At 54.4% G+C, this 26,832-nt stretch overlaps 1 protein-coding gene and 1 long non-coding RNA gene across 5 annotated transcripts; one reads left to right on the plus strand and one right to left on the minus strand.

Annotated features, from left to right (window-relative positions):
- Positions 1–4,112: 4,112 nt before the first annotated feature.
- GPR156 (G protein-coupled receptor 156) lies at positions 4,113–18,419 on the minus strand. 4 transcript variants are annotated; one of them, XM_084532320.1, is made up of 10 exons: positions 17,943–18,419; positions 13,340–13,572; positions 12,436–12,572; positions 11,906–12,041; positions 11,673–11,783; positions 11,235–11,360; positions 10,601–10,696; positions 7,833–8,069; positions 6,227–6,385; positions 4,113–5,772 (listed from the first exon to the last, which is right to left on the minus strand). In XM_084532320.1, the coding sequence occupies exons 2-10, from the start codon at positions 13,466–13,468 to the stop codon at positions 4,594–4,596; spliced, it is 2,310 nt and encodes a 769-aa protein (XP_084388446.1). In that variant the 5' UTR covers positions 13,469–13,572; positions 17,943–18,419; the 3' UTR covers positions 4,113–4,593. The 4 variants fall into 4 exon arrangements, with proteins under 4 accessions (XP_084388446.1, XP_084388448.1, XP_084388447.1 ...); XM_084532322.1 differs by lacking the exon at positions 17,943–18,419 and having other exon boundaries at positions 13,344–13,569; XM_084532321.1 differs by lacking the exon at positions 17,943–18,419 and having other exon boundaries at positions 13,332–13,569.
- Positions 18,420–18,715: 296 nt separating this feature from the next.
- On the plus strand, positions 18,716–21,802 carry LOC311442765. Its single transcript, XR_014696833.1, has 2 exons — positions 18,716–19,918; positions 20,171–21,802. It is a non-coding gene; the product is annotated as an uncharacterized lncRNA (long non-coding RNA).
- Positions 21,803–26,832: the final 5,030 nt, after the last annotated feature.

Raw genomic sequence — 26,832 nt, forward strand, 5'->3', positions numbered from 1 at the left:
AATGACAGGTGAATGAGACAGTGGGAGAGAAGAGAGGCTGGGATTTTTCTCTCTGAGGTTAACACAGCAGCCAGTTGAACAGGTGAGGCTCTTGACTCCCAAGGGAAATTAGACCCCACGCCGTCCTCAGGTACTCCTTGTTGTTGCTGGGTTTGTCAGCTTTAAAGGCGAAAATTTGGATGCTCTCAAGCAGCTGTTCCTGGAGGCAGCGGGGGCTGAGAGGTTCTGCATCACAAGGTGGGTTTCAGCCCAGAAGGTTTTGCACAGGGTATTAGGAGATGTTAGGAGAACGAGGGAAAAGACCACTCCATCATGAAGTGGCAAAAAATGGGTTACAGGAGCATGGGAGCACTGTGTGTGTTTTTCTTACCACTATGAAAAATGCTGTAATAGCAAGAAAATGAGCTGATACCCGCAAAAGAATAACCCACCATCAAGTGAAAGATTCACCTGTCGGAGGAAAAGCCTTTACCCAGCACCTGTATTTGGGAACTGTTTGTAGCAACACAGCTGCTTTCAAACAAGGACTTGAATTTGCTATAACCGTGCACAGGGTATCCCACTGCTCACGGCCCTGCCCGGCAGCGCTGTAAATTCAAGGAGCGATTGCATCAGCTAATGCTGCTCCTGCCGTCCTCTTTGGTGTGAAATATTGCCCTGCTCATTTGGGCTAGATACGAGGTGTAATTGCCTGGAAACCAGCACACACCTCCGGGAGGGTGCCCTGATGGTTGCATTCACCTCCTTCAACAAAATGTGTGTGGCATTCCCCTGGTGGGCACCTTGAGGGATATTGGGGGTTTCCTAGGGAAATGGGGTTCCTGTGGATGTCCTAAGTGATGGGATGCTCTGACAAGCAAAGGCTCGTCAGGGTTTCTGCACCGGCCAGGCACGAACAGGCCTTGCCCTGTGAGCATACTGAAGGACTGCTGCTAAACCCAGCACCCGATGGGTACTGGAAACCCTTGGCCCATGGCAGGCTTTCAGAGAAAACATCCAGCTCCTGCTGCCCCCCAGGATGGTTGCCTTTCCGATGTCCTAACCACCCATGAATATTTCTACTCGTCTGCTTTTCGAGGCCATGGTCCTGCTGTAGCACTTCACAAGCTCTTTCAAGTAGGCCTCGGAGGTCTTTCATCCTCTTGGGAGGAAAGGGCCACGCTCTCCGTCAGCACGAAGGAGAGCAGGTTCAAGAAGGAAGAACAGCTCCTGACAAGAAGACAGCACTGGCATGAGAACAAGTAGATAAAAATAGGCTATGGAAAGATGTGGGCTGGAAATCACAAATAAGCTTCCTCCCCGTCAGAATGAGGTTCTGGAATAACCTGCCAAGAAAACTCCTAGTGACTCCCAGGATGGACTGTGATAAATTAACAAGGGGAACTTCATGACTCACTGCCTGTCACAGCCAGGGAATACGGCGATGACTAGGAGATCCCTCCTAGCCCCGCGTTCCTGCCGATATGATAACAGGAGGCCGTGTACGGGGCGGTAAATGCTGAATCACTGGGCACTTTTTATAGCTGGGTGCAAAGTACCTTGCAACCGTTCTGGCTGCAAGAACCTCCAGGGAAAAAAAAATATTAAAAAATAAATAAATAAAATAAAACAAAACAAAATAATAAAATAATTAATAAAATAATAAATAATAAAATAAAATAATTAAAAATAAAATAAAATAATTAAAAATAAAATAATTAAAAATAAAATAAAATAAAATAAAATAAAATAAAATAAAATAAAATAAAATAAAATAAAATAAAATAAAATAAATAATAAAATAGAATAAAATCCTTATATAAAGGATAGCACCCTGGCAGCACAAAGCATGAAGCTGCAGATACCTGAGACAGAAGAAAACCAGCTCAGCTACAGAGAGGAGAGAGGTGGTAGCGTGGGCATGAAAGCAAGAGCCCTCACCTAGAGGTGCGTGCTCGGAGGTGAGCGTGCTCCAGAGGCTTTGATCTGCAACTTTAATTCAGGAAAGACACAACTTAGAGCTGTGTTTGCATGCCCCATGCACTCACTCTGCCATGTGTGTGGGTTGCATGGTCATAAAACATAGCAGGAAGTTATTTCACATCTACTGCTAAAACAGCCACATTTCTCCTACCTTCTCAGGACCTGTAGGGTTCTTTTATGGTGTTTCTTTTCCTGTCCCCCAAGGATGAGACCACTTCCTGCAGCACGAGGCTGTGACAAGGGTGCAGCTTGCACTGATGAGTTCGATGCCTCACAACTGGACACCTACAGCTTTGCTGTCCCAGCTTTAGGTGCAGACTGTGGGGTAACAGCAGCACCTGGAGGAGGACCTAGAGGTAGAGGCCAAGGAGGAGGCACAGATGAAGAACTGGATAAGGCAAGAGACTGGCCAGGTATCTGGGCTCAGGAGAGCAATGTTGCTCAGGAGGAGAGTGGTTCACTGCAGCCCTCGTGGCTGTTGGACCCATATTGATGTGGGCGCTCTCTCACCTCCCCAAAACCCTCGTCATCTAGAGACCCAGAGCCACCAACTGCTGCTCCCCACGCTGCTACGTCCCACAGCTAGCAATGCTCTTTCTTATCTCTGTGAACTGGGGAGAGGCCCTTCACAGGTCATCCTGTCACACTGTGCACAGCAGGGCTCAAGCATGCTGGCTGAGGTGGCTTCATCATCTCCTCCTGTGGGTCTGTTTGCAGACAGTAGCTGGAGTCCAGGGAGGTGCAGGGCAAGAATGAGTTGGAGATGCAGCTCACCAAGCTGGAAACACTCAGAGGACCTCATAGCTCGTATGGGATGTTGATACTACAGGTGCATGGTGAGAGACAGCTCTCTTTGAGCTATCTCTACAGCCAACAGCAAGAAAATACAGATTGGGGCACTCACGGTCCTGCTGCCACAGCTCCCAGGGTCTGCCTTTCCACCGTGGCAGAATTCGTGCCCCTGTCCCTACAGCTGGTCACAAAACCCAATTTCAGGTGCATTGAATCGCATGGTGGAGAGAGAAGGGCTCCTCCAAAGGGCGTACACGGAGCTGTTGGGGAACCAAACACCTGATTTAGTGTCACAGGACAAGGCTGGAGCTGGGAGCCACCTAAAGCACCAGTGGGTGCTTGTGTGTGCACACACGTGTGCAAGTATGCACAGCATCAGCCCTCTGTGTGTCCATGGAAAGTGTGTGTGTCCCCACGGCATGCGGCTGGCCTTTGTGGCTGCTCGTGACCAGACAGAGGAAAGAAATTGCCCCCAAATTCCAGTGAAGAGTTTCCAAACACACCACTGGTTCAAAGTCCCCCAGAGGATTTTTCTGCACTCGCCAGTAGATTTCAAGTTAATTTTTATATCAGCTGCTTCCAGATGGCTCAGCATTTGATCGTTCCCCGTGACCATGCTGCCATCTCTCCTAGCCACAGAGCAAACTCTAACCAGGCCTGAGGAGGACAGGAGACCCCCTCACATCCCACCTTCAGGGGGTCCCGCAGCAGGCAGAGCCCCCTTCTTGCCGCATCCCACCTGGCAGGCACCAAACCCAGGACACCAAACCCCACTGCTTCGCCCTCCTCCTCTGCAGGGGTGGGCAGGAACGGGTGGCAGCCCCAGCCCTTTGCCCACCACCTGCCCGCTGTGGTCAGCATCCATCTGGCCCCGCAGCTGGTGAAAGGGACCCCTGTGCCCCCCGGGACGTGGGATTTGGGAATTGGGATCACCCTTTGGGGAGTTTCCGTATCGGGAACGATGAGGGGCTGTGGGGATGTTGTTCTCCTTAAGGTGATGGGGTTTGGTGGTTTGCCCTAGGAATGCGGGATTCAGCAAATCCGGGGAAGAAGTACTGGGGAAGAAAAGGCGGTGCTGGTGAGGGGACACAGCAGCAAGATATTTGACCTTCATAAAGGATAATAAGAGGGATCTGCATCGTCCATATCTGCGTTGGGGGTGCCTCCGTTACCATCCCTTTCAGCAAAGGCATCCTGCCTCCAAAGGGGTCTCCGCGGGCTGGGCTTCAGGTTTCAGAGCCCCTCGCTTCTCCTGTGAAGGCAGCCAGGTGCTGAAATGCCTCCACAAACATCCCAACAACAGCGGGCACACCGCGTTTGCTGCTTTTGATATTTCTCAGACAAAAAAATAATAATAATAAAATTAAGCAGACCGTATTAATTTAAACAAACCTAAAACATTCCAGGCTACTTCATCCACCACAAAGGCATACGGAAGGGCACACAAGCTGCAGGAGAAAAAAAAAAAAAAAAAAGAAAAAAAAAAAGAAAGAAAGAGAGAGAGAAACCTTTTCAGATCCTCTTTTAAGATTGCTTGCTTGTCCTTTCCTTCAGCGCCAACCTGAGTCTAACCTACGACCGTGCAGCCGAGCTGCACAAAAGGCAAGGCCACCTGCAGAGATGTCACCTTTGGACCCCGTGCTCATGCTCAGGCACTGCCAAGCCTCTCCAGAGTCTCCAATTTGCCCTCAGCTGTGAGGCCGTGGCTTTGCCACGGCTTCGAGTGCTGCTGTCTCCATCCCAGGGGGATGCATTTCTTTAGCATCACCGTGTTTTCTTTCACAGAGCAGTGCTTCGGGAGGAAGGGGGCACTCGCCTTTGGGGCGGGGGTGCTCGTGGTCACACAAAGGTGGGTTTCAGATCTTCTTTGAAGTTCACAACGGGCTGAGCCCTGCCCTGGGGCTCCAGCCAGCGCCCTGCGGCCCCGCCAGGCTCCGTGTCCGTGTCCGTGTCCGTGTCCGTGCTGCTGCTGCTCAGGGAGCCGCGGGGGCTGTGCAGGCAGGCCTGGCAGCAGTGCCGGTGGCAGCAGGGAAACATCTCCTCCGAGCTGCTGCTGGAGTCCGAGTCTGGGTAATGGTACAGCGAGTGCAGGGCGGGACGAGCCGGCACCCCGGGGGCACCCCGCTGATGCCAGTCCCGCGGGGAAGCGTGGTGGTGGATCTCCGGGCCCGTGCCCCTCGCCTCCCAGCCCTGGGGCTCCGGCCATCCCTCGGTGGGGATGGATGGAGAGGACAGTGCTGGGTGATGGAGCCCTCTGCCAGCTCCTTCACCTTCCCTCCCTGCTTGCTCCCCACAGCCCCACGTTCCCAGCCTGGCCACCGAGGACGGGGACACGGGGAAGCCGGCAGAGGCAGGGGGCAGCGGGACGTGCCGCCGCCGCCTGGTCAGGTAGGGGCTGAGGGGATTTTGGGTGGCTGGGTACCCCTCCTGCGCCCTCCACATCCCCACCCCACGTTTAGGGAAGGCCGGGCTGCAGGTCCTGCCGTCCAGGCTCAGATCTTGCAAGATTTCCTGCAGCTTCTCGCTGCTCACGTAGCTGACCTTGGGGGGATGCTCTCTGGACGCAGCAGCCGAGATGTCCTGGCCTGGCTCCAGAGGATGCCCCTTCCCTGCAAGCATCCCATGTTCCTGGGCATCTTTAGGGCTGCGTTCGGACCTGTCCCCCGTGTCAAAAAGCAGCGCCGGAGAGCAATCGGGCTCCTCCGGCAGCACATGCTCGTGGCTCGTGTGTTTCCAGAGACCCTGAGCATCACCACTACAAGGCACCGGACTGCGTGGCGATGCATGCAGCAGCTGAGGAGGCTGCTGCCCATCCTGCTCCGGGTCCGGGGGGCAGCGGTCCCCAGGCACATCCCCAGGGGCCGCAGCACAGCCACGCCGCTCACCGTGCCACCCCGTGCTCCGGGTGCAAGGAGCCAGCACCGCGGGGTCGCAGCCGCCCTCCGCAGACATCAGCCTCATCAGCTTCTCCTTGGCGTTGTTCACTTGCTCCTGCAGGCTCTCGATCACGGCGTTTTTCTGCACCGAACACACAAACGTGTCAAGGGCGGGGAGGTAAAAGCTGTGGATTCAGAAGGGGACAGGGCAAAAACGAGTCGCCTTTCTCCGTGCAGGGAGGAGCTCTGAGACAGCCTGCAAGAGCCAGCTGGGGGCACCCCCTCTAAATTCACCTTACATTTGAGCAGGCTGTGGAAACCAGGCTTTTCTGCTCTCCTCCTTCCACTTTATATATATATAAATATTATTATTATTATTTTAAAATCAGGCCCTCTGGTTTATGCCCAAATTTTGGCACTTCAGGATGAGGATGCAGAACGACAGGACAAAACCAACCAGCTCCTCCCCTCCGGATGGGGAACGGGGTGTAGCAAAGGGCTGCCCACCCCACCCAGCCTCGGCACACAAAGGGCAGGGGGTGAAGAAACCACTGAGACCCCATGGCCACGGCATCGGGGCCGGCAGAGCCCCCTACCTCCGTCAGCAGCCGCTTCATGGAGTTTTTCTCCCCTATCAGCTGGTAGAGCTGCTCCTCGCTGTACACCGAGTGGCAGCTCCTGCTCGGGCTGGTGAAATATTTTGCCATGTGGCTGAGGGTTTGGCTTTCTTCTTCAAAGGCCTTCCACTGCCTGAGCTGCGGGGCACAAGGAGCTGTTACCAGCGCGGTGCCTGCGGCGGGAGGCAGCTGCCGCTCGGGGAGAAGGAGACAAAGGGACGGGGGAGACAAAGGCGGGGTGTGATGGAGGAGCACAGGGACAGGCAGCCGGGGAGGTGGCAAAGCAGTGCTTGGAGCATCCCACATATCTGGACCCTGCCCGGTCCCTGTCTTGGCTTTTAACATGGAGAGAGCTGTGCTGCAAGCTCCAAGCGTGCTGCACGAGCCCCCTCCCCTTCTTCCCCTGACTCTGTAACAAAGGGAGCATCACACACGCTGCCGTGTCCCCGAATCCTCGGTGACAAGGCGTAAGCCAGCAGCACTTAATATCGGTTTCCTCGTCTCTCGTCTTGCACAGCCCGGCTCCCGCTGCTCATCGATCTCAGAAGAGCAATAGGAGAGCAAGCCCATTAGGAAAAACGAGCTGGTGAATTAAAAGATCCGAGTTAAATAAAATGCTCAGAGCCCCCAGGCTCCACGGAGGAAGAAGGCACGATGGGGCTGGTGCAGCGCAGCTCAGCTCAGAGATCACCAGCAGGCTTGGTGCTCGCCCCAGGAGGGCTCCCAGGGGCTGCTAACCCACGGGGTTGGGACTTTGTGGTTGCACCGAAGGGTTGCCAAGGTGGGCAGGGACCTCTGGAGATCACCTTGTCCCCCCTGCTCAGACAGGATGCATGCAGCTGGGCTGTGAGCATCTCTCCACAAGGAGACACCGTAGCCTCTCTGGGAAACCCGGGCCATTGTCTGACCACCTTCACAGCAAGAAAACAAAGCAAAACCAAACAAAAACAACCTTTTTTTTTTCTGGTGTTTAAACTGAATTTCCTGTGTTTCAGGCTGTCAATTGTCTCCTGTCCCATTCCTGGACACGGCTGAGAAGAGCCTGGCTTCCCCGTCCCTCCTCCTCCCCACCAGGTATTTGTGCACAGGGGTGAGGTCCCCCGAGCCCTCTCTTGCCCAGATCTGCTCTTTCCTCTGTTTCACCTCTTCCTCCTTTCCTCACCTCATTTCCTCGAGCCCTAACGTTCCTCCAAACATAAATCTGGGTAAACAACTGCTTCCTCTCGCTGTGACAATGGGAGCATTTGTCTCGCCAGCGTCACGGTCAGATGCACCGGGCTCCTCCTGGAGGACGTGGGAAGCAGAAGAGCCAAGCTGGGACACAAAAGGCTTCCTGAAAGCACCGCCGAGCTTCCTCCTCTGCGAGTGCACGTGGGGCATGAGGTGAGGACACGGGGGACCTGCCGAGGGCTGTGGGCAGCGAAACTCAGCCCTCGGAGACTCAAGGGATTTGCCTGGGGAAGCGGAGCCACTGAGTTTTGGAGGATGAGCCCGAACATTTGGGGAAAGCAGCAGGAAACACAAGTGTCAAACCCAAAAAAGCGCCCATTTCCAGGGCGGTCTATGGGCAGAGTGGGCAGCGTACCTGCGGGACGAAGATGAAGCAGTTGATCGTAGTCGTGCACACGAAGATGCCACCGGAGGTGAAGCCAAAGAGCAAGTTGTGCCAAGCACGGAAGAAACGGTGAAGCAAGAAGACGGCGCCGGCCACCAGGAAGATGAGGTTGACCCCCACAACGAGCGTCAGGGACTGGTTGACCGGCGGGGAGCTGACGTTGTCGGTCAGGCCGGCCAGGTAGGTCCCGTAGAGCAGCAGGACGCTCTGCAAGCAGAAGACGAGGCCTGCCTTCAGCAGGGAGATCGGCGGAGCGGGGATTGTAATTACAGCCTGCCACTCGGTGCCGTCCTAATGAACGCCCTTTGATCTCTGGTGGTGTGGCGGGCGCTGCGTGGCGAGAGCCCTGCGGGCCAGGGGGTGCTTCGTCAGCAGTGGTGGGGCAGGAGGGCAGGGCTGGTGGCACTGGCAGGACATGCCACAGGGCAGGGCACGGCCAGGAGAGGCAGGGAGAGGAGAGAAAGCTTCCTCTGTGCTGGAGCAGGAAGGGCAAAGATGGAGGGGAAGGGAAAATCCCAGTGGGGATGCTGTGGTGGGGGGACACTGCAACAACACCCCTCTGGTGGGGGAGAGAGGAGGCTCAGAAGGGCATTCAGAAGGAAAAAGCAAGAGAGTAGAAGCAGGAGGTTAGGCTGGAGGGAAGAGGATGTCCTTGGTGCCTCTTCAAATAGAAATCCAGGAAACTCCCCGCTTCTATTCTTCTCCCTTCCCTGTTTCCTGCCTGACGCCAGCGGCGGTGGAAGGGGCTGAAGAAGGGCTCTGCGCACAGCTATCCTCTCCCCAGGTCGCACTGGCAGGCAACACTGAGTATTTTTTGGCCTTCTCCATTACCACAGGGCACGGTCTGCTTTCAGGATCCTTTGGAAGCGCCACCTAGCAAATTCCCTGCTCGTGCAAGGAGCCAGATACTGGGCACACAGCTCCTACATTATCCCTGCGGTACCTAGCAAGTTCAGCTGTCAACCTTTTACCACTAAGTATAAAATGGTTATTTGGGCATCAGGTGGTCCTTTATGACCAGTGGCACGTTCTGTAGACCCTCCTGGACCCCTGTGTGCAGTGGCTGCTTGCTGACCACTGCTGGGGTTTTGGGCAAGGGGACCCTCCGATGGGCAGGGGAGGATCCCGTCCATGGACACTGCCAGGAGCACCATGAGCTCCCAGGGGAGAACTGCAAGAGTGAGACCTAGGAACGAGGCTGACACCCAAATCTGCTCCACAGGATCTGCGCTGGATGACCACATTCACCTCCCAACACAGGGCCCAGAGGCAAGCCGAGTCCTAAGCGAGAAAATAACAGCACCAAAGTCCCGTTTAATATTCATATAGTCTGCCGGGGACATAGACAAAAAGCACTGCCAGCTGGTAAATTAGGACTTTAAATAAGCACAGGGCTGAGTTTTGTTGTTGTTTTGAATCTTGAGCAGAGGCCTGTACTCCTAATTCAATGGATGACCTTGGCAAGCCATTTCTGTCCGCTGCTCCGTGCCAGCAAAACCAGGATAATGCACTGAGTGGCTTCACAAAGGGCTGAGCACAGTAATGCCTTGGAAAATAAGAAGTGCCATGTACACGCAGAGACAGAGCCTAGCCTCCCATTAGTGCAAATCCTGATTAACTCCAGAGAAACCACTAAAGTGACACCCGGTAGATAGGATCAGGGTCAGGTTCAAGGCGATGCTAATGAGGAGTACCTGTGACTGCGATTGTTTTGTTGTGAGTGAGAGGAACAAAAAGAGGTTGGAGGAGCTGCAGGCAAAAGCATTACTCGCCTAAGCCCTGAAGAGACCTAACACAAACTGCAGACAAAGTCAGGGATGGAGATGTAGCACCCAAAGTGGCTGCCCTGGGAAGGCCTGAAATGCCCAGCACCAAAGGCCTTTTGAGGACAGACTAGACTAATGCCTTTAAAATTAAATGGAGGGGGGGGGAGAAGGACTTGGCAGTGTCCTGAGGTCTCTTTCTGCTCTTGTTCCTATGGTTCTTGGTAGATGGTCAATGACTATTACATTACGGTGAGTCAGAAAGGAACTGCTTGTGTTGCATGCGGGGACAGAGCCATTTGCAAAGGAAGGCTGTGATCTCACGAGGTTCATCAAAATCAGCTCGCTGAAGTGCTTCCAACCTCTGCCAACCCAGAGACACATGAGACCACGGATAATTACAGCTATAATTATACCCATATAGTTACATCAGTATAACTAACTCTTCTGGAATATGAATGGCCACATACAACGTTACGCCAGTGAAAGTGCATTTCAGTGGTGTAATTAAGCTGATAAACATCCTGTGAAGGTAGACACCACGCACTTGTCGTCAGCACCTCCTTGGTTTGGAGTCGGACGACTCAGGGTCTGAGCTGCACAGTGCATCACCGGGGCAGACGCTGAACCGAAGCTTCATGGAAAAAGTGAGCTTTGGAAAAGATTAAGGCACAGGTTTTAAGGAGGGAGATAGATGAGGCACGGGTGGTTACAGGGCAAGAACTGGAGAGAGAGAGAGCACGTGCATGGTGTGTGCAGAAGAGACAGGGAGAAACTGGCCTACAGGGCTCTTACAAGGGAAGGCAAGAAAACATCACGATGGGAAGAAATAGAGTTGGGAGGTTTTCAAGATGAGCAGGAGCAGCTGGGAACTGCAATGCACGTGTAGCTCGGGAGAGCAGAGAAACTACAAATGCTGCTAAATACTGGGAGGAGGTGAGATACAACGTAAGAATCAATAGAGAGGTTACGTACCTTAAACCCTAAAATGAGAACGAGCCAAAGATCGGAATAAAGAGATGCACAGGACTGCATCCGGCTCACTGAACAGGTCATGCCTTTCTCTGTCGCCTAGGAGGCAATGGGAAGGCAGAAGTGAAGGCCTGGGAGCAGGGACAGACCGATAGGGGACAGGTCTACAAATCCGAGCAGGTCTCCTCTGTAAACTCCTAAAGGGAAATGCCACATCTGGTGCTGCTGGGGCAGGCAGTTAAATCGGGAAAGATTTTGGTATTCTGCTTGCAATGGGGCTGGCTCAGCCTTTTCCTAAATCAGCTACAGATGCTGTGGTCCTCTCCTGTGCCACCCAGGTGACCTGCACTGGTCAAGACCACCCACTAGACCCCACTGCTTGGCCAGCCACAGCTCTGCAACCAGCCATCCCTTTCCAGGTTTGGCTGCACAGACCTGGAAATCTTGCAGCTGACCCTCACCTCTGTAGTAGGCCATAGACATAAAGCCAGCCTGGAGAACCCCAAGGGTTTTGTGGCTTTTCTGCCTGTCTTGTTTTTAAACAGCACCTCCAAAAGCCCGACCATCCACCAGCATTGCCCCCAGAGATCTGACAGGGCACAGCACAGTGCTGCACCACCTCTCCTCATCCCTTTACCCGCACTGAGACGCTGAGGCTTCGGAAGCACTGGACCGGATCGGAGAAGACCCACGTCAGGAGCAACACAGCGTCTGCCAACACCAACGCTGCCACCATCGCCAGCAGCTGGAGGTCTTTGATGATCTGCAAACATGCAGGAGGTGTTAGTCAGGGGTAAATGGGCACCAGCAACCTCCATCCCCCTTGGTCTCCTTCTAGTTGTCTCTTCCAAGGGATGTTCAGCCTAATTCTTTTCCCCTGGTGTGGAGTCCAGCAGCTACATCTCTGCCTCCAGCTCCCAGACTCTTGGAGACCCAACCAGGCTTGGGACCAGGTATGAGCCCTCCCTGACTGCATGGCCAGCTGGTAAATGCCATGGCAGGAAACAACACTTCCAGAAAAAAAAGAGTATCACCCATTACTCCCATATCACCAAGAGGGAGGCTGGCTACTCACCACCCGCTTGTCCGGCACCCGCTGGGTGAACACCTTGTAGAGCCGCCAGCTCTTCCCCAGGACAGGGCCCAGCACCAGGGAGGTCCCCACACACAGCAGGCAGAGCCGAACCTGTGGGACGAGGTGGAGATGGAGGCAGCAGGGGTAAGGAGGCCAGGAGGCGATGGATCCATTGTCCACAGATGTATTTATTGGCGTGTGGAGGCCCCCGTCCCGGCCGTGCCCCAGCTCACCTGGATAAGCGTCTCCACCGAGTCTCTGGACGGCAGGCTCTGCTCCTGAATCCCAAAGAGGTAGGCGCTGGTGTAAGTCAAGCCACTGCCCAGCAGGGTCACAACGTTGAGGTTGGGGCTGGACATCTTCACGATCCTCCGGGAGACAAAGCAGGGAAGGCGGTGGTGGTTACTGAGCGCGGTGGCCGGGGCAAGGTCCCCTCGCAGGGATATAGGTGGCCACAGGGGACGGTCCCAGGCCCCCTGCTTTAAATAGTGGCCCTTTTGCCATACCCTGACACTCCTGGCAGGCAGCAGGACCTCCACCCCAAGCGCTGACTCAAGCAGAGGTTACATTAACATTCAGGTCACAGCTTCCCCCACCCATAACTTTACCCATAACAACTGTGCTCAGGAAGGGGGGAATCATTTCCTTTCGGGGCCCTCAAGCTCCTCCCTGGTTGTTGCAACCTCCAAACCCACACAGAGCCTGGAGACATCATCCACCAGCCTGGCCTCTGCGCTGGCAGCCCCTTCGCGCACATCCTTACCTGTTTTTCCTGAAGCGAATCGTGAAGACCAGAAAGAAGAGGGCCAGCAGGACCCCTCCGGTCAGGAAGGTCCACACGACGCCCAGGAGGGCAGCAGAGAAAGACGGGGAGCTCTTCCCGCTGCGGTCAGAAGACGTCTGAGGAAGGCAAAAGGGGTGAGGAGGAAGAGGACATTTCTGGGGACATCTTCACGATCCTCCGGGAGACCAAAAAAAAAAAAACCAACCATCCTGCTGCACAAATGAGGGCCACCCCACACCACGCTCGAAAAATCCCACTTCAGTCCCAGCTACGTCACTACGTGAGGCTGCTGGAGCACTTCATCTGCTGCTGAGCGGAGTAAATCCCGGGCCTAGCAGGTGGAATATTAATTGTAGCAAAGCTGCCAGGGCCCGGGGAGCCGAGCAGCTTATGGTTTTCTAATTAAGCGCCCGTGTTTGTGCAGATCCCGACGGAGACCGAGGCGGCCGAGCCCCGCTGCTCCCTCCAGCAGCCTCACGTGGAGCCAGGCGCGAGCACGCGCATCCATCCCCGTGTCGCTCCTGCCGGCCTGGCGCTGGGGGCAGGTGCCGTTTATTACAGCTGATGGCTTTTAATTAAACGCTGCTCTGTTCATATTTGAAAAGCCCTTTGAAGCGCCAGGGGTTGGGAAAGGCCAGGGGCAGAGAAGGGCATCCCAGGCCCGCTCCTAAGCAGCTCTGAGGCCACGGAGCGCTGCCGTGGCTGCACCCTCGCCTCCTGGCTGCCTGCTGGGTGCCAGGCATTTTTTTGGAGGCCACCCAGGAGGGGACAGCACGTGGCCTCTGCCTGCAGGCTTCGCTGCCATGCCCCCATGCCCTTCTCCATCCCTCTGCCCAAATCCCCTTCCGCAGAGGAACCCTCACGAGCTCCCCCACCTCCGTACGTACGACTGTGACGGTGCAGAGCTCCCGCAGCGTCCTCTGCTGCTGCTCCTGGCTGCCGAAACCGGGGTTGGCACCGCAGAGGTCGGAGCAGTTGAATCCCGGCTCCATAGCACATCCTCAGCCTTCATCCAGAGCCCGGCCGGGGAGCGCTCACCTCCCCTCCGCCCCCGATTCAGCGTGGGGTGCGGGTCCCCACGCAGCACGGCGGCATCCCGAGACAATTCAGGGCACCCTGTGGACCAACACACATTGGGGTCACGGCAGCCACCGGCCCCCCGCCGTGGAGATAAAGCCGGGCACGTGCCCCTCCTGGCACCCTGGCGCCCCTGCGCTCCCCCCGCGTGCCCCCGTTGCCTCCGCTCCCCTTGTCGCCCCTCGTTTTGGTGAGGGTTTTCGTAGGCTTCATTACCATTTTAGACATGAGGTCATACTCGTCCTCAAGCATCCCAACCCAATTAGCATTGTCACCGGGTTTAATTAGCTTCCAATACACGGCCATGAGCAAGGCTCCCGCCGCTAGGAGCTGGAGGGGACGTGCGAGAGCTCCCTCCGTGGCTGCTGGTAATGACGGGTGGGGACAAAATATTTATCCGAGCATCCCCCTGGGGCTGACCCCAGCAGCCCTGTGCACCCCCAAAACGCCAAACCCGTTGGAGAAGCCGCTCCCAAGTCCCAGCCCCAGCACATGGGGGTCAGCACTCATCCGAAATCAGACGTCTCCCCGGGAAGCTGCCCCCTGGGAGCGCTGGCACGCGATGACGCCAACAGCTCCCGCGCAATTTTGATTAAAAAAAAAAATAAATCTGGCCAACAAGGACAATTAGCGCTCATTAGCATGCGATAAAGCGAGCCCTAGCACGGATATTGCCAAAACGCACCAGGCGCTTCCCCTCCAGCTCCTGCCTCTAATTAGGGCTGGCTGAAAGGTCCCACCACAGGATGCCTTGGCGACCCCGAGCACGGCCCGGTGGCCACCTCTCCTCCCAGGCACCACGGGGCTGCCATTTCTGACACGTGCTCTGCTCACCCTGCTCCTCCCGCCCCTCGCCCCGCATCCACCAGGCTGATGGATCACAGTCACCGACTTTTGGCCACGGCCGGGCATCAGCGTGCGGGTGGACGTGACCCGACAAGCCTGCAGTCGGTAGGAAACGAGTGGCTGGATGGCACGCAAAAAATAAAACGAGCGCCGCCGCCTTCCAGCCTAGAAGGGAAGCAGTGGTTGTTAAAAACATTTGGATGCGGGCAATTTGCATTCGCCTCAGTGTCTTCAGGTCTGGAAGGCTGTTTCTGTAGATCCTCCAGGACCCGAGATTATTCGTCTGCCAGCGCTGAGCAGCTGTGTACTAAGGCACAAACGTCCTGCAAAAAGCGCGGTGATGGCTAAATGCGGACTCTCTCAAGGTTTCTTCTCACCTTCAAATCCTTTTTGAAAAAGCAGAGGAAAAACAAAACAAAACAAAACAAAACAAAAAAAAACACGTAAAGAAGCTGAAAAAATGATGCAAAACGCATGAGCCCAAAGCAGGCAGAATGAAGGTTTCACCCCAGCCGATTCTTTTTGATTTAGCTTTGAAGGAGAGACTTCTTCCCCCAAAAAATGAGGCGATGTCACAGCTCAGTGAATCAAAAGGTGGAAAACTGAAGAAGTCAATTTGCAGACAAAAGCACAGTTACGTTCAGAAGCGTGCCATTTTTCGGAAGCCCTGCAATCCTCTTTGACCGTATCAGCCTGGACAGAAATGGTGTGGGCACCGCTCTGCAGCGGGAGGGATGTTGGAGAAGGACCTTTGTGGGGAAGAGCTGCGTGGGGAGATGTCTGCGTCTCCTGATGATGGTGGCCACCTCCTGAGCATCTGCTGCGTGCCGGGGGACAGCCCCATCTGGACGCGATGCCAGCCCCACACTTACACCATGGGGTCGTCCAAGAACTATTCCAGCAGGACGAGCGCACGGGATGGGGTTTTGCAATTCAGAAAACGCCGGCTCTTCCGAGAAGCTCCGCGCTGTTCCCTTCTGCTCTTCTTGCCCAACAAGATCCCTTCTTGTTTGACCTGAGAAACCTGCAGCATTGCCAACCCCAAGGCGATCAAAAAAAAAAAAAATCACAAGCTCGACTTACCGCAACGCCCCCCCAACACAGCTATGTAAAAATCGCCAGTTAAAGCGCACAGGGTATCTGAAGCTTATTTTTAATTTATATTTAAAACTTCAGCATCTCAGTTTTCACGCTTTCCCCTGCGAACGCTTACAAAGAAAGGCAAGCCAAGAAGCTGGGGCCATCGTGCAGCCTGGGTTACAAACCCTTGGTCCCTGGTGGCTCCTACATCATTTCTTCTTCCCACCCAGAGCACAGGAGCCACCCAGCACACAGGCAGCTGGCTGGGTGGCTCCGAAACCTGGCATTTAGTCTTCACCGAAGCCAGCTGCAATTTTGAGGCATCCTTCCCCTTTCTGATAGCATCTCCCAAGCTGGCGGAGGCAATTGTTCCCGAGTGCTGATCTTGCTGATCACCCCAGGGCTGTGTGTCTGCCGGACACGGAGCTCTGCCGCCGCTCTTTCTCTCTCCCCCTGGCTTTCCCACGCGCCCATCATCCACCCATGACCATAAAACGGTCCCGAGTGCGCTCACATCCACCTTCCCGATACGGCAGCACCGCTCGCAGTGGCTGAGGCAATAAAGCTTTTTTCAACGGAGGTTAAACACCTGCCCCGCTCTTTTCGGCTCTGTGGTTTCCACCCCAAATTAAAAAAAAAAAAAAAAAAAAAAAAAACTTTATGCAAAATAAATAAATAAATAACATTACATTATTTTTTTTTGTTTTTTTTTGAAGCTCCACATGGTCCTGCAAGGAGTTGGCTCATCAGCCTCCCACCTCTTATCGCTCCTGCCTTAATGTCTGTACAGCGATGGGCACGCACGAGGCAGAGGCGGATGGAGAACGGACGGACTTTCAGACCGGAGATGCTCAGAGGAAGGAAAAACGCCTTTTCCCAGGCCGTTTCCACCATTTCAACACCGCTCTGCCCCCAGCACTGTGCTCGGAGGCACGGCCCAGCCCCGAGCAGCTCCAGCAGCGGCTGCGGGCACCGGCTCCATCAGCTCCCTGCCTCCCAGGCGCTCGCACCGGCCCGGCTGCGACGTGCTCAGGGAGGCACAGCCTGCAATTTTCCCCCCCTTAACTGTACCGGGGAACAAAGGCCGATCATTTCGGGTGCTGATTTACACCAGCGATCCAGCCTGTGGTTGAGGTGCGCAAAGGCTTCATTAAAATAGAGGTTCGCTCCTCGCCGAAGCTGCTCGCGGCTGAGCAGGGGACGAAGAGGCCGCGGAGGGGATGTTTTCATAAAATTGGGTTTCAGGTGGAGCCAGGGCCCTCGAGAGCTCTCCGTTTCAGGAGCTGGCAGAGAGGCACGGCTGCTCCTTCGTGCAACCAGACACCGGCCCCTCGCAGCCCCGATACACCTGGGCTGGGACAGCAGCACTGCAAAGGCTCACCACAAACCCAGGGACAGCTGCTCACCCTAAAAAGCCCAACATCACTTCTATTTGTATTTCTTTTTCCTTTCAAACCTTCGGAAACCAGCCGACAGGCCGTGTCCCTGAGAGGGGAGGCAGAACGGTCTCCGGTGACCTGGTTCTGGGTGTTTCTCCCCCGGGAGCGAGGCCGGAGCCAAGGCTGTGGGAGCTGGAGGAGCTGCCCCCGGCTCGCCCCGCTGCAGGAGATGAACACCCCGGTCCCTCGCTCTGCTGGGCGAAGCAGCCACCCCACACAGGCCCATAGGAGGGTTGCCACGAGGCTCACCTCGTCCACAGCACCCCGGCACCGCTGGGTGAGGCGATGCCGTGAGGCCGGCAGGCGAAGGACGCGTAAAAGAGATGCCGTCTGCAACCCAACACTGGCTGTGCCTGGGCGACAGCCGCTGGTTACCAGGGATCCAGTTTCCCGGCTCTCCTCCGAGCAGCTGTGGGGCACTGGAAAACCCAGCTCTTGGCTCCAGCAGCCCCCAAAAAAGAGCCCAGACGGGGTGAAACACACCAGCCCTGGTGGGCATCCCACTTTGAGCAAACAGGGCAGGAACACGGCATCCCCACAGCCCCTCTGGGCGCAGTTTTTCCTCCCCCTGCCCCTTCCAGCCCTATTAAAGCACCGCAGCCTGCTCGGGGACCCGCACCCCGCAGGCACCCAAAGCGCCCCGCAGCCCCCCCGGAGGCCGGCAGAGCCAGGGCAGGGGCAGAGCAGCGGGGGCTCGGCTTTTTCCCCCCGACCACCCCGAGGAAAGCCCCCGGACCCACCTGAGAGCCCCCGACCCGCTGTCCCGGCACGGCTCAGCCCGGCTCGGCACGGCTCGGGGGCGGGCTGCGGGGAGGGGCCGGGGCTGCCGCGCTCCTCCCGCCCGGCTGGGCTCGGCTCCTCCAAGCCAAAAAGCCAAAAACCAGCCGGGGATGGCGAGCCAGGGGCCAGCAGTAGCCAAGGACCCCCCCTGCTCGCCCCCCGACAGCCCCACTGCCTGCTCTCAGCATCCCCCCGCCGCCCCTCGCCCTCCTGGCGTGTCCCCCAGCCTCATTAACTCCTCGGCCTCTGCCCGCTCCCTTTTACCACTTTTCTTCCCCGGCTTCTCTCGCCAAAATCTCGGCTCCCCTTGCCAGCACCCAGGTTGCCGTCCCAGCCCGGAGCAGGGTGCCAGGCGCCGCTGGGAATTGCTGCTTGCGGAGAGGCACCAGGCCACGCAGGTTTTCTCTTCTCTCTTCACCTCATTAGCTGCCTCCGCCAGGCCTTGGCACCAGCCGTGCTAATTTCTTCACCCCTGCTGCTTCCCAAAACCGCAGAGGTCTGTACAGGAGCAGGGAGGTTTTGTAGGGCCTGGCTGTGCCTCTTCGGTGCTGTCCTAAGCGCAGGGACCCATCAGTTCCCCAGCCTGCAAGGAGCTGTGTCGGGTCCCTAAAACCCCAATCTTGGCTGCCAGCCCCAGCAGCACCTCCCACCCCCAAAAAAAAGCCCCTTGGAAATCTTCAGTAGACCCAAGCTTTCAGCTTAGACCCCAGTGGTCTGGAAGCTGGGGACCCCCAATGTTGGTTAAATGCTGTGTTACGGCCCCAAAAGCGGCACCCCGATTTGCAGAGCACTCCCGGCGACTCAAACGAGAGCCCGCAGCCTCCCCGTGCCTCTGGAAATCCGGTCACTTCTCAGGCACGCAGACTGGATTTGCCAACCCGGTCTCCGCCTCCGTCAAACCGGGATGATGAACTGAAACCTCTCACGGAGGGAGGAGAGGGCAAACCTGACTGCTCGCACAGGAACAGGAGGCCAGGGCGTTATTCCTGGTCCCTCTCCTTCCCCACAGAGCGCTCGGCCGGCCGCAGTGACTCACTTTGATAATAACCAGCTCCTTGTAAGCGGTGATAATAGGAAATCAGCGCTTTGTGCATGCTTCGGCTTCGCTCCTGGGTTGAGCTCCCAAAATCAAAGCCCGGGAGCAGGGACGTTTCTGCTGCCACTCACCTCGTCTCTCACTCCTTGCCCGGCAGGAGCAGGACCGTGGCTTCACCTCCTCCATCCTCTGCATTCACCTCTGCAGCCATCCACGGTCTGGGTGCTGTCACAGAGCCCGTGGTGGTGGCGGCACCCAAGGCCATCCATTTTTTCTTGTGGTTTTCTCCAGCTGTTTTCCACGCCTCGGCCTGGCTCAATCTCCATCCTCTTTTTACCTACCTTGCTCCCTGGAGCCTTCCCCAGTGTCACCAAGGCACAGCACCTCCTTCTGGCAACGTGACCCATCCTGTCTGCTCCGAGGTGTGCCCACCAATCATTTGATGTTTATCTTAAGATGACAGCTTAAAAAAAGTGGGCCTTGAGCTGATTTTTGTGCAGTGAGACCCCTACCTACCAGCCACCATCCAGCAACACCTCCCCGGCAAGTTGCAGAGTTTCGGCCCATTTATCACATTTAGGATTTCCATCCCCAAGAGCTCGCACCCAGTCAGAGTGCTGCACAGAATGGAATTAAAATCAGCCTCTGTTTTAACTATGGCTTTTGTTCATCTGCTGAACTCTTCATAAGCTCCCCAATTTTCAGTAAATTTCACCAAGTTTCCTTCAGGATGAGCCGCGCTTTGTATTTTCTGCAGTTTGGGGAAAGTTAGCCACTTTAAAAAGCCAAATTCCTCTCTGACTACCGATGATTGTCCTGATTCTGCTGACGTTGATTGCAATCAGGCAACTAACCGCTTCTGGTGCGGTGACCAACTCTTCATCCACCACGGTGAGATGTGAAAGGTGTGTGCCGGGTGGGTGCCTCCTCCGCAGGGAAGTTATAATCCAGCACCCTCAGAAGCTCTCAGGAGACTTCGCTGTGGCCTGCAGGCCGTGTCCCAGAATCAAATTCTCTATGCAAACACCGTTTTCTTTTCACACATGGCAAATAAGCCTGTAGAGAGACATCCATCCCGGGCCTTGTTTGGCAAGGCAGTCAGTTGTCCTCGCAGGCATGCAGGCAGCACTCCCTCTTGGGCTTTGCTAATTAGCACGCTGATCTACATGCAGTCTGCTCTGAATTACCCGTAGCTCGAGAACAGGTAACGTTGCCATTAACATAAAGCACCACCTTTATCTCTTTCACTCCCTATCTCCTTTCTCAGCAAGCGGCAGCCAGCAATTGTAAGGTCTCAGCTGAAGAAAGCTCTTGGCCACGCTTAGGCAACGCCAGTTTTGTGCTGTTTATTCTCATAAGTGAGATTTTTTTTTTTCCTTCACCTTTTTCCTCTTACTGCCTAAGTTTCTTATTCTGGAATTTAAATAATCATTTTATTTTCTTTTCATATACTCAGCCCACTTAGTCCATGGCCCCTGGAGTTCAAATTGTTGAGGTTTTTCCCCATTGGAAGACCCTCTTGGTGGGCTTAGTTGAAGACTCTCAGCAAACACCAGCCATGGGTTTCACCTCCAGGAGCTCCTGTCTTCTCCTTCCAGCCCACAGGAACAGCACCTCGGAGGTGGCTGCTTGGATGTCCTCCTTCTCCGAGGTTCCTGAGACCTCGAACGCTCCCTTGTTATTGCCACACCATCCTGTTGCGTGTGTGACCTTTCAGAAATCATCTCCTGACAGGAGCTGCCTGCTGTAGTTGCATGCCTCGTTAAGGCACCTGGGGACATGTGCAGACCACTCCTGCAAACCCAACCCCAGAGCTGCACTCGGGGCAGTTCCCTGCTGCTTGCTCCACTCCTCCCAGCACATCCTGGAAGATTGTCCGTTCAGCTGGTCAGCCTCTGCCAGGAAAGGTTAGCTGAGGCTGAGGACAGCAGCATGAGCTAGGCCACCTCTTGGCATTCCCATCCATACCTGCCTTCTGTGCTTTTGTGAATTGCTTGAGGACAATTTTTTTAACTCACTCCTGCCTAAGCAAAAGGGGGGAGAAACAGAGGAATCCAGGGGAAAACCTTTAAGGACACGGCAGAAGAAAGGCACCCACTAGTGACACGAGACCTACGTCCTCTTGCAAGCAGAAGCCGTGGCGCTTGCAGAAGCCCAAGGCCGGACTATCAGCCGCAGCGTGGTTTCCACCATGCCCAGAACTCAAGGTCACTCCCACCGCTGGGAACTGGTTTGCTAGCAACACCCTGCTCACCCTGCCTGTTTCCTATGCAAAATAATCCACGATTCACCCGACAGGAGGTCAGAAAGTTACAGGAGACTTGGGCCCAAGATGTCACCACCTTGCAGCCACGGTTTGGCTATGTCTCCACCAGAAACGAGCTGGTGCTTGCAGTGGAACAGCTGGAGTGCTTTAGCTGCCCCCATCCCTTCTGCTCTTGCAAAAAGCAGGATGATGAGGGTGTTAAAAACTCTCTGAAGACTTTCTGTACTCTGCTGGTGGCCAGGGATCACCCATCTGAAGATGGGGCAGAGGGGCTGGGCCTGCCGCAAACGTAGGGCAGCTGGCTGGAGCTCTATGGGATGTGGGACGGCGGCCTGTTGGTTTCCCACATCCTTTCCTAATTGTTATTTTTTTGGGGAAGGCACCAGGAGGAACACACGAGATTAAGAATTAGGTGCCGGGTCAGGTGAAAGAGAGGCAGGGCAGGGTTTCTAAGAAAACAGCAGGCCAACGCCACGCAGCTGTGTAGTGGTGTGGTGGAGGAGGCACCAATGAGGATCTCCACGTGGATACAGCCCCAGGAACGTGAGGCAAACAATTGCCTCATTTTGACACGAACGTCAATTTTTTGCATGTTAATTTTTGGGCTATCGTCCTCCAAAGTTTGGTGGTGCTTCAGCAAAGGACCAGGCAGGATTTGTGTCCCACATGGACACTTCAGAGGACAGAGCTGCTGAGGAATCCGGCCGGGGTTTGCACAAGCCCGGTGCGTGCTGACACAGGATACCGGGAGTTTGGCTAATTTTAGGTAGGCGACCGGTCATGCCAGATGTATCCAATAAACCTGCCCGCTCCTTCCTTTCATGCAGTCTCGGCGTATTATTTTTATTAAAGGTTTAGCACGGCCTGGCACCCAGGGGAAGCGTTCAGCTGCTTTGATGCTAATCTGAACCACCAAAGCTTTCAAGGCTCGCTCCCTGCTGCCAGCAACACCCAAGCCCAGTGGCGATTAGTGGTCTCCTGGGAGGTATCTCAGCCTCCTAGGATGTGACGGGGAAACAAGAAAGTCTCTCGCAGTGGCGCTGCGTCTCAGCTGTGCCCGCCTGCTAAATAACAGGTGGTAAATGATAGTTTCCTTCAATTGTGGCAGCTCATGACTGCTCGTGGAGTCACACAATGATCTCACCTCGGTTATTCACCGTGCTCTTTCTTCTACCTGGCGCTGTGAAGGTGTTTTTCTTTCTAACAATAGAGAATAACAACAAAAACAAAAACAAACCCCTTTCTATTAACGCAGATCTAAACAAGCAGCCAGTGCACAACAGAGGCATCCCGTGTTTCTGGCTCTAGCTGCCACATCTGAAGCGTTTTTGCTTATTAGGTTTTGCTTATTAGGGGCCTTTTCAGGTGGTCCTTTGCCGCAGCAAGGGGCCTGGGACACTCCCTGGCTGCTAAAAAGGGATGGCAACACGAGCACTGAACGGGAAAAGGAGCACCATGGGGTCACAGAAATTATCCCTTTGTGTAAGGGAGAACAAGGAGAGAAGAAAGGGAGCGCTGCGTGCAGGCAGGTGGGAGCAATGCTAGGCTAGTAGGGCTGCCTCAGTCTGCTGAATCCATGCCTCAGCTTCCACAAGGACAGTGCTGTTGGCCTCAGGGACAAAGGCAGAATGGGTATGAGAAACAGGGCCGGGAAATTACCGCTGCCCACATTTTGAGTGGATACAAATGTCAAAATTTAAGAAACTTGGCTTCAGGGAAGGAACCGGCGCAGGTGGGAAGGTGAAAAAAGTGGACTGGTATCTCTGAAGGGACTGACACCTGGGGCCACGTGCCTGGGAGCCAGTATTTGTAAGAAATCTGTCAAGTCAGGAGCAGATTGCTATGTCTGAAGAGCAGCAAGTGCAGAGAGGGTGAGCAGCACGGAGAGGGAAAGGCAGCTGAAGGGAGGGTTGCGGTGCAGGTCCTCCACGCCCAGCCTCAGGCCCACGCTTTGCAGTTTATTCCTTTATGGCATCAACACGAGATCTGGGGTGATGACATTATCTGGGGGGGGTGGGGAAGACAAACATATCCTGGAGGAAGAAGAGGTTGAACTTCAGGACCTGAGTACCAGCCACTGAACGACGTTAAAAGGCTGCGGGTTGTAAGGAGCGTGCTTTAAGCCAGGCCACAGCTCTGCTGCGAGCCCAGAGGTTGTAGCTGAAGGTAGAAGAGAAAGTGGAGCAGAAACCAGAGAAGGAGGGATGACCGTGACACAAAAAGGCAAATGCAACCCTGGCACGCAAGTTGCCAATTATCTCTTGTTCTTTGCAAGAGCCAGGACAACAACAACAAAAAAATACATGAAGTAAAACTATTGTTTGAAATGTGGCTTTGCTGCAGCTTTCTGTGGGTGCACAACACCCAATTTAACAACTGCTTCAGTATACCTTGACAGCGATGGGCATTGATCTAAATACATCCGCATTTTACACTTAAAATATAAGTCACAGGGCAGATTTTCCACGTCCCTTAAAGTTATTTCAAGCCAGGGCTGCGAGCCTCGAAATTCAAGGATTGCCAGTGCAGGATTGGTATGAGATAAATGCACTGGCCACTTTGTTACTACCAAGAAACTTGAAGCAGCTACAGCAGATTGCTTTACCCAAACTTTAGAAACGGAGATGGGAAAAATGTTTTACAACCCACAGCAGCTCTGGCTGCGAGAGGTTGCTGTTATTTAAGAGCATTATAATCACTGACTTCATAGAGCTGCACGCACCGGCCCTGATGTTGTAAACTCCTCAGTCTCTCTGAAGCTTTTGAAAGCCATTCATCGTGGCTTTAAAACTAAAAGAAACACACCCTTTTTTATTTATTTTTTTTTCTCCCTTAAGAAAAGGAGCCTTTGAAAAAGTTCATGAATAGATGTTTACCAATGAAATTTGCATAGAGGAGAAAATTATGACTGGATAAAAGATCACAAAGACATTTGTCAGCTTTTTTTCACCCTGGAGAATTACAAATAAATAAATAAATAAATGTTAATGGCAAAAGCAACGTGACTTTCAGGCTTGAAAATGCTATTTCTGTAAAGGGAAAGGGGAGAAGAGAAAGTTCTTGCTGACATGGTTGGGCTGCCATGTAAAATGCAAGTCAGGTGGAAACCTCTGTGATCCTCAGGCACATTACTGCAAGGAGAATACCTGGGCAACAGAGGATATATTTTTCTTTATCACCCTAGACAATAGTGCCAGTGTCAACAGTTTCTCATAAAATTCACCAGCTCAGCTCTGCAGTGGTTGGTTAGTCCCAAGGGTGCCCCAGGTTTCTGGCAAGTAGGCTTGGGAAAATACACTGTCCTGGCACCTGGAGTGGTAGCAAAAGATGACCAGAACAGCCTTATTTTCAATGTCATGTGAGCCTCCTTGTTGCCAGGCTATTATTCTGGACTTCAGGAATTAATGTGCTGCTTGAACAAAGCCACCACAGACCCATGTCCACCTCCTGTGGTTGCCTTGACCAGGATTACAACTATTACAGTCGTCTGGAGAGCCTCTGGAAGAAGGGGAAGGTTTTCCATGGGTGACGAACCAGCCATTAGCTTCAAGATTTGCTGGGTCAGGACACCTATGGATCTCCTATCACCTATCACCATCTCCTCACCTCTATCCATAGGCATTACCATGGCATTTAAATAATGCCAGACCAGAGCAGCTATGCCTCATTTTTTGTCGCGGCAAGGTGTCATCAGGCTTCACCTTTGTCCCCAGCAGCTGGGCAACCTCTTTCTTCAAGAAATGAGCTTTCGGATGCAATAAAGGCATAATAGCAAAGCCACCTGGCACTTAGTGAGCCTAGGAGGCACTTAGTATAGCCTACATGTCTCTTGTCTGCGGGCAAGCTGCTCACAGCCAGGGCTCTGCTTCCACGTCCTTGCTAGCAGTGTGGCCAGCTCCCAGGAGAGGTTGTTTTTGGGACAGCCACACCGCCAGCAGGAATTACAGCAACTGCCCCAGCCCTCAGACATTGCACATTCGTTTTTCCATGCTGAGGGAGGGCAAGCCCAGCTAATCCTCTGCTGTGCGAATGGCATTGCACAGGGGGCATTTGCATGCAGCTGGTGCAGGTAAACAAGGAGGAGCCCGGCTTGTCCTTCTCTCTGCCCTCTTCCCTGGGGGAGCTCACCAGCTGCAGCTGGCTGCATGAAACGGGGAGCCCAGGAGGGGGAATGCACCTCACCCGGGCTTTGCCAGACAGCTATTAACGCAGCCCGAGTTTAGAGCAATAAATCAGAGCAGAAGCAGACTTCAGTGCTCCACACAAACAGGGTGAAATACCCCCGGCCCTTTATCAGGAGATGAAGGCACTCCTGGATCTGTTCCACAGCAGATTTTCCCCTTGTGGCCAGCCATAAAGACCTCAGGGCTCAGGGATGAAAACACCCGCTGCTGTTACAAGCCCAGCAGCAGCCGATTGTGGAAGGTTTTCACCTCCTAAGGCCATACCTCTCCCCTCCAACCAAGGCTTGCTTTCCTAGAAGCACGACGAAACGTCTGCGGCGGGATGCTCGACGAGCTGCCCTTGGGACCGGGCAGCGGCCAGGCTTTTTGGGCTGCCCTTTCCCTCCAAACCACCACGGAGGGTTATCTTCGGACAGGTTTCTGAAGCTGCACAGCAGCCAGATGGGGTTGCAAGCTGTGAAAACCCGAAATAGTTTCAACCTTTCCTGGACTGTTTCAAAACGTGTTTCAACCGGCCTGGTCACATGGCATTCTTGCAAGGCCTTTCATGATTGTATCTGGGGGTAGGAGACTCGCTGCTGCTTTAAAGGAAGAAAAAAAAAGAAACAAACAAACAGAAAAGAACACGGTTTAACCCCAGATATCTGAAGGGAACAACCAGGGAACGTCGCTTTGGAAAGCACGCTGCCCTGTTTGTTTGAAGATAAAAACGCTGCGGCGAGCCGCCCGGCTCTTGCAGGCCGCCCCTCGCTGCCTCTCCCGGCTGTGGTTACGGGGCCTGTCTGAGCACACGCATGCAATGCACGCTTCAAAATCCTCCAGACAGCCCCTTTCGGCGGCGTTGCACCTAGCAGAAAACAAAGTGCTTTCATCAGCTCGCCGAAGCCTTTGGGTAGGTTTTAGGAGTGGAGGGCTGAGCTGGCAGAGCCCCCCCAGGCCCTTCTCGAAGAGCTGGGGAACGTGAGGAGAACCAAAGCAAATGGCAGCCAGCCTTGCCGGGCTTTGATGCTCTTTGATCCAAGCGTAATATTTAGGATAAATACACGACTTGTTTGTCAGTACTGACTTCAGGTCCTGCTTTATCCACACAGCCAAAGAAGGGGCTACAGACTGGGCGTTTGGGCAACGCTGACCATCCATTAATCCTTTGGCAGTCTGACAGCAAGCCCTGAGCTGCCACCAGTGTACCCCCAGGCCAGGACAAAGAGAAGGGCAAAGGGACCTGCACACAGTGTTCCCCCAGTCACTGAACTGAAACCAGAGGTGTCCTCACACTCCTGACACAAAATACGGGTTGGAGGGCCTCGGGGGCTCTGCCCTTCCCTCCTTCCTAAAGGGATGTTGGTTGCTGTTTGACCTCCTCATCAAAACTCTCCGTTTCTCTGACCAGGGGGAGAGGAGACTGCAGCAGCAAGGTGCTGTACACAAGTGAGTACACTTAAATCTTCTCTGAAAGTCATCAGAGAGCGGTGGCTATCAGAAAGGAAGGGACACTCGGACAGCACAGCATCTCCGGACTGCAACTAAAGACTGAGGACGGCATTGGTCTTCTCCACTGCAACCTGTGGGGAGTGCTAAGACTAACTAACTTCCAATAAATTCTTTAAGTATTTGGCAACTGCAACCCACTAGCTCACTGATGAGTAAAAGTTGCCTAAATCCAGCGCT

This window comes from Aythya ferina (genome assembly GCF_964211825.1).
Source record: "Aythya ferina genome assembly, chromosome: 1".
In the NCBI taxonomy this organism is placed as follows: Eukaryota; Metazoa; Chordata; class Aves; order Anseriformes; family Anatidae; genus Aythya; species Aythya ferina.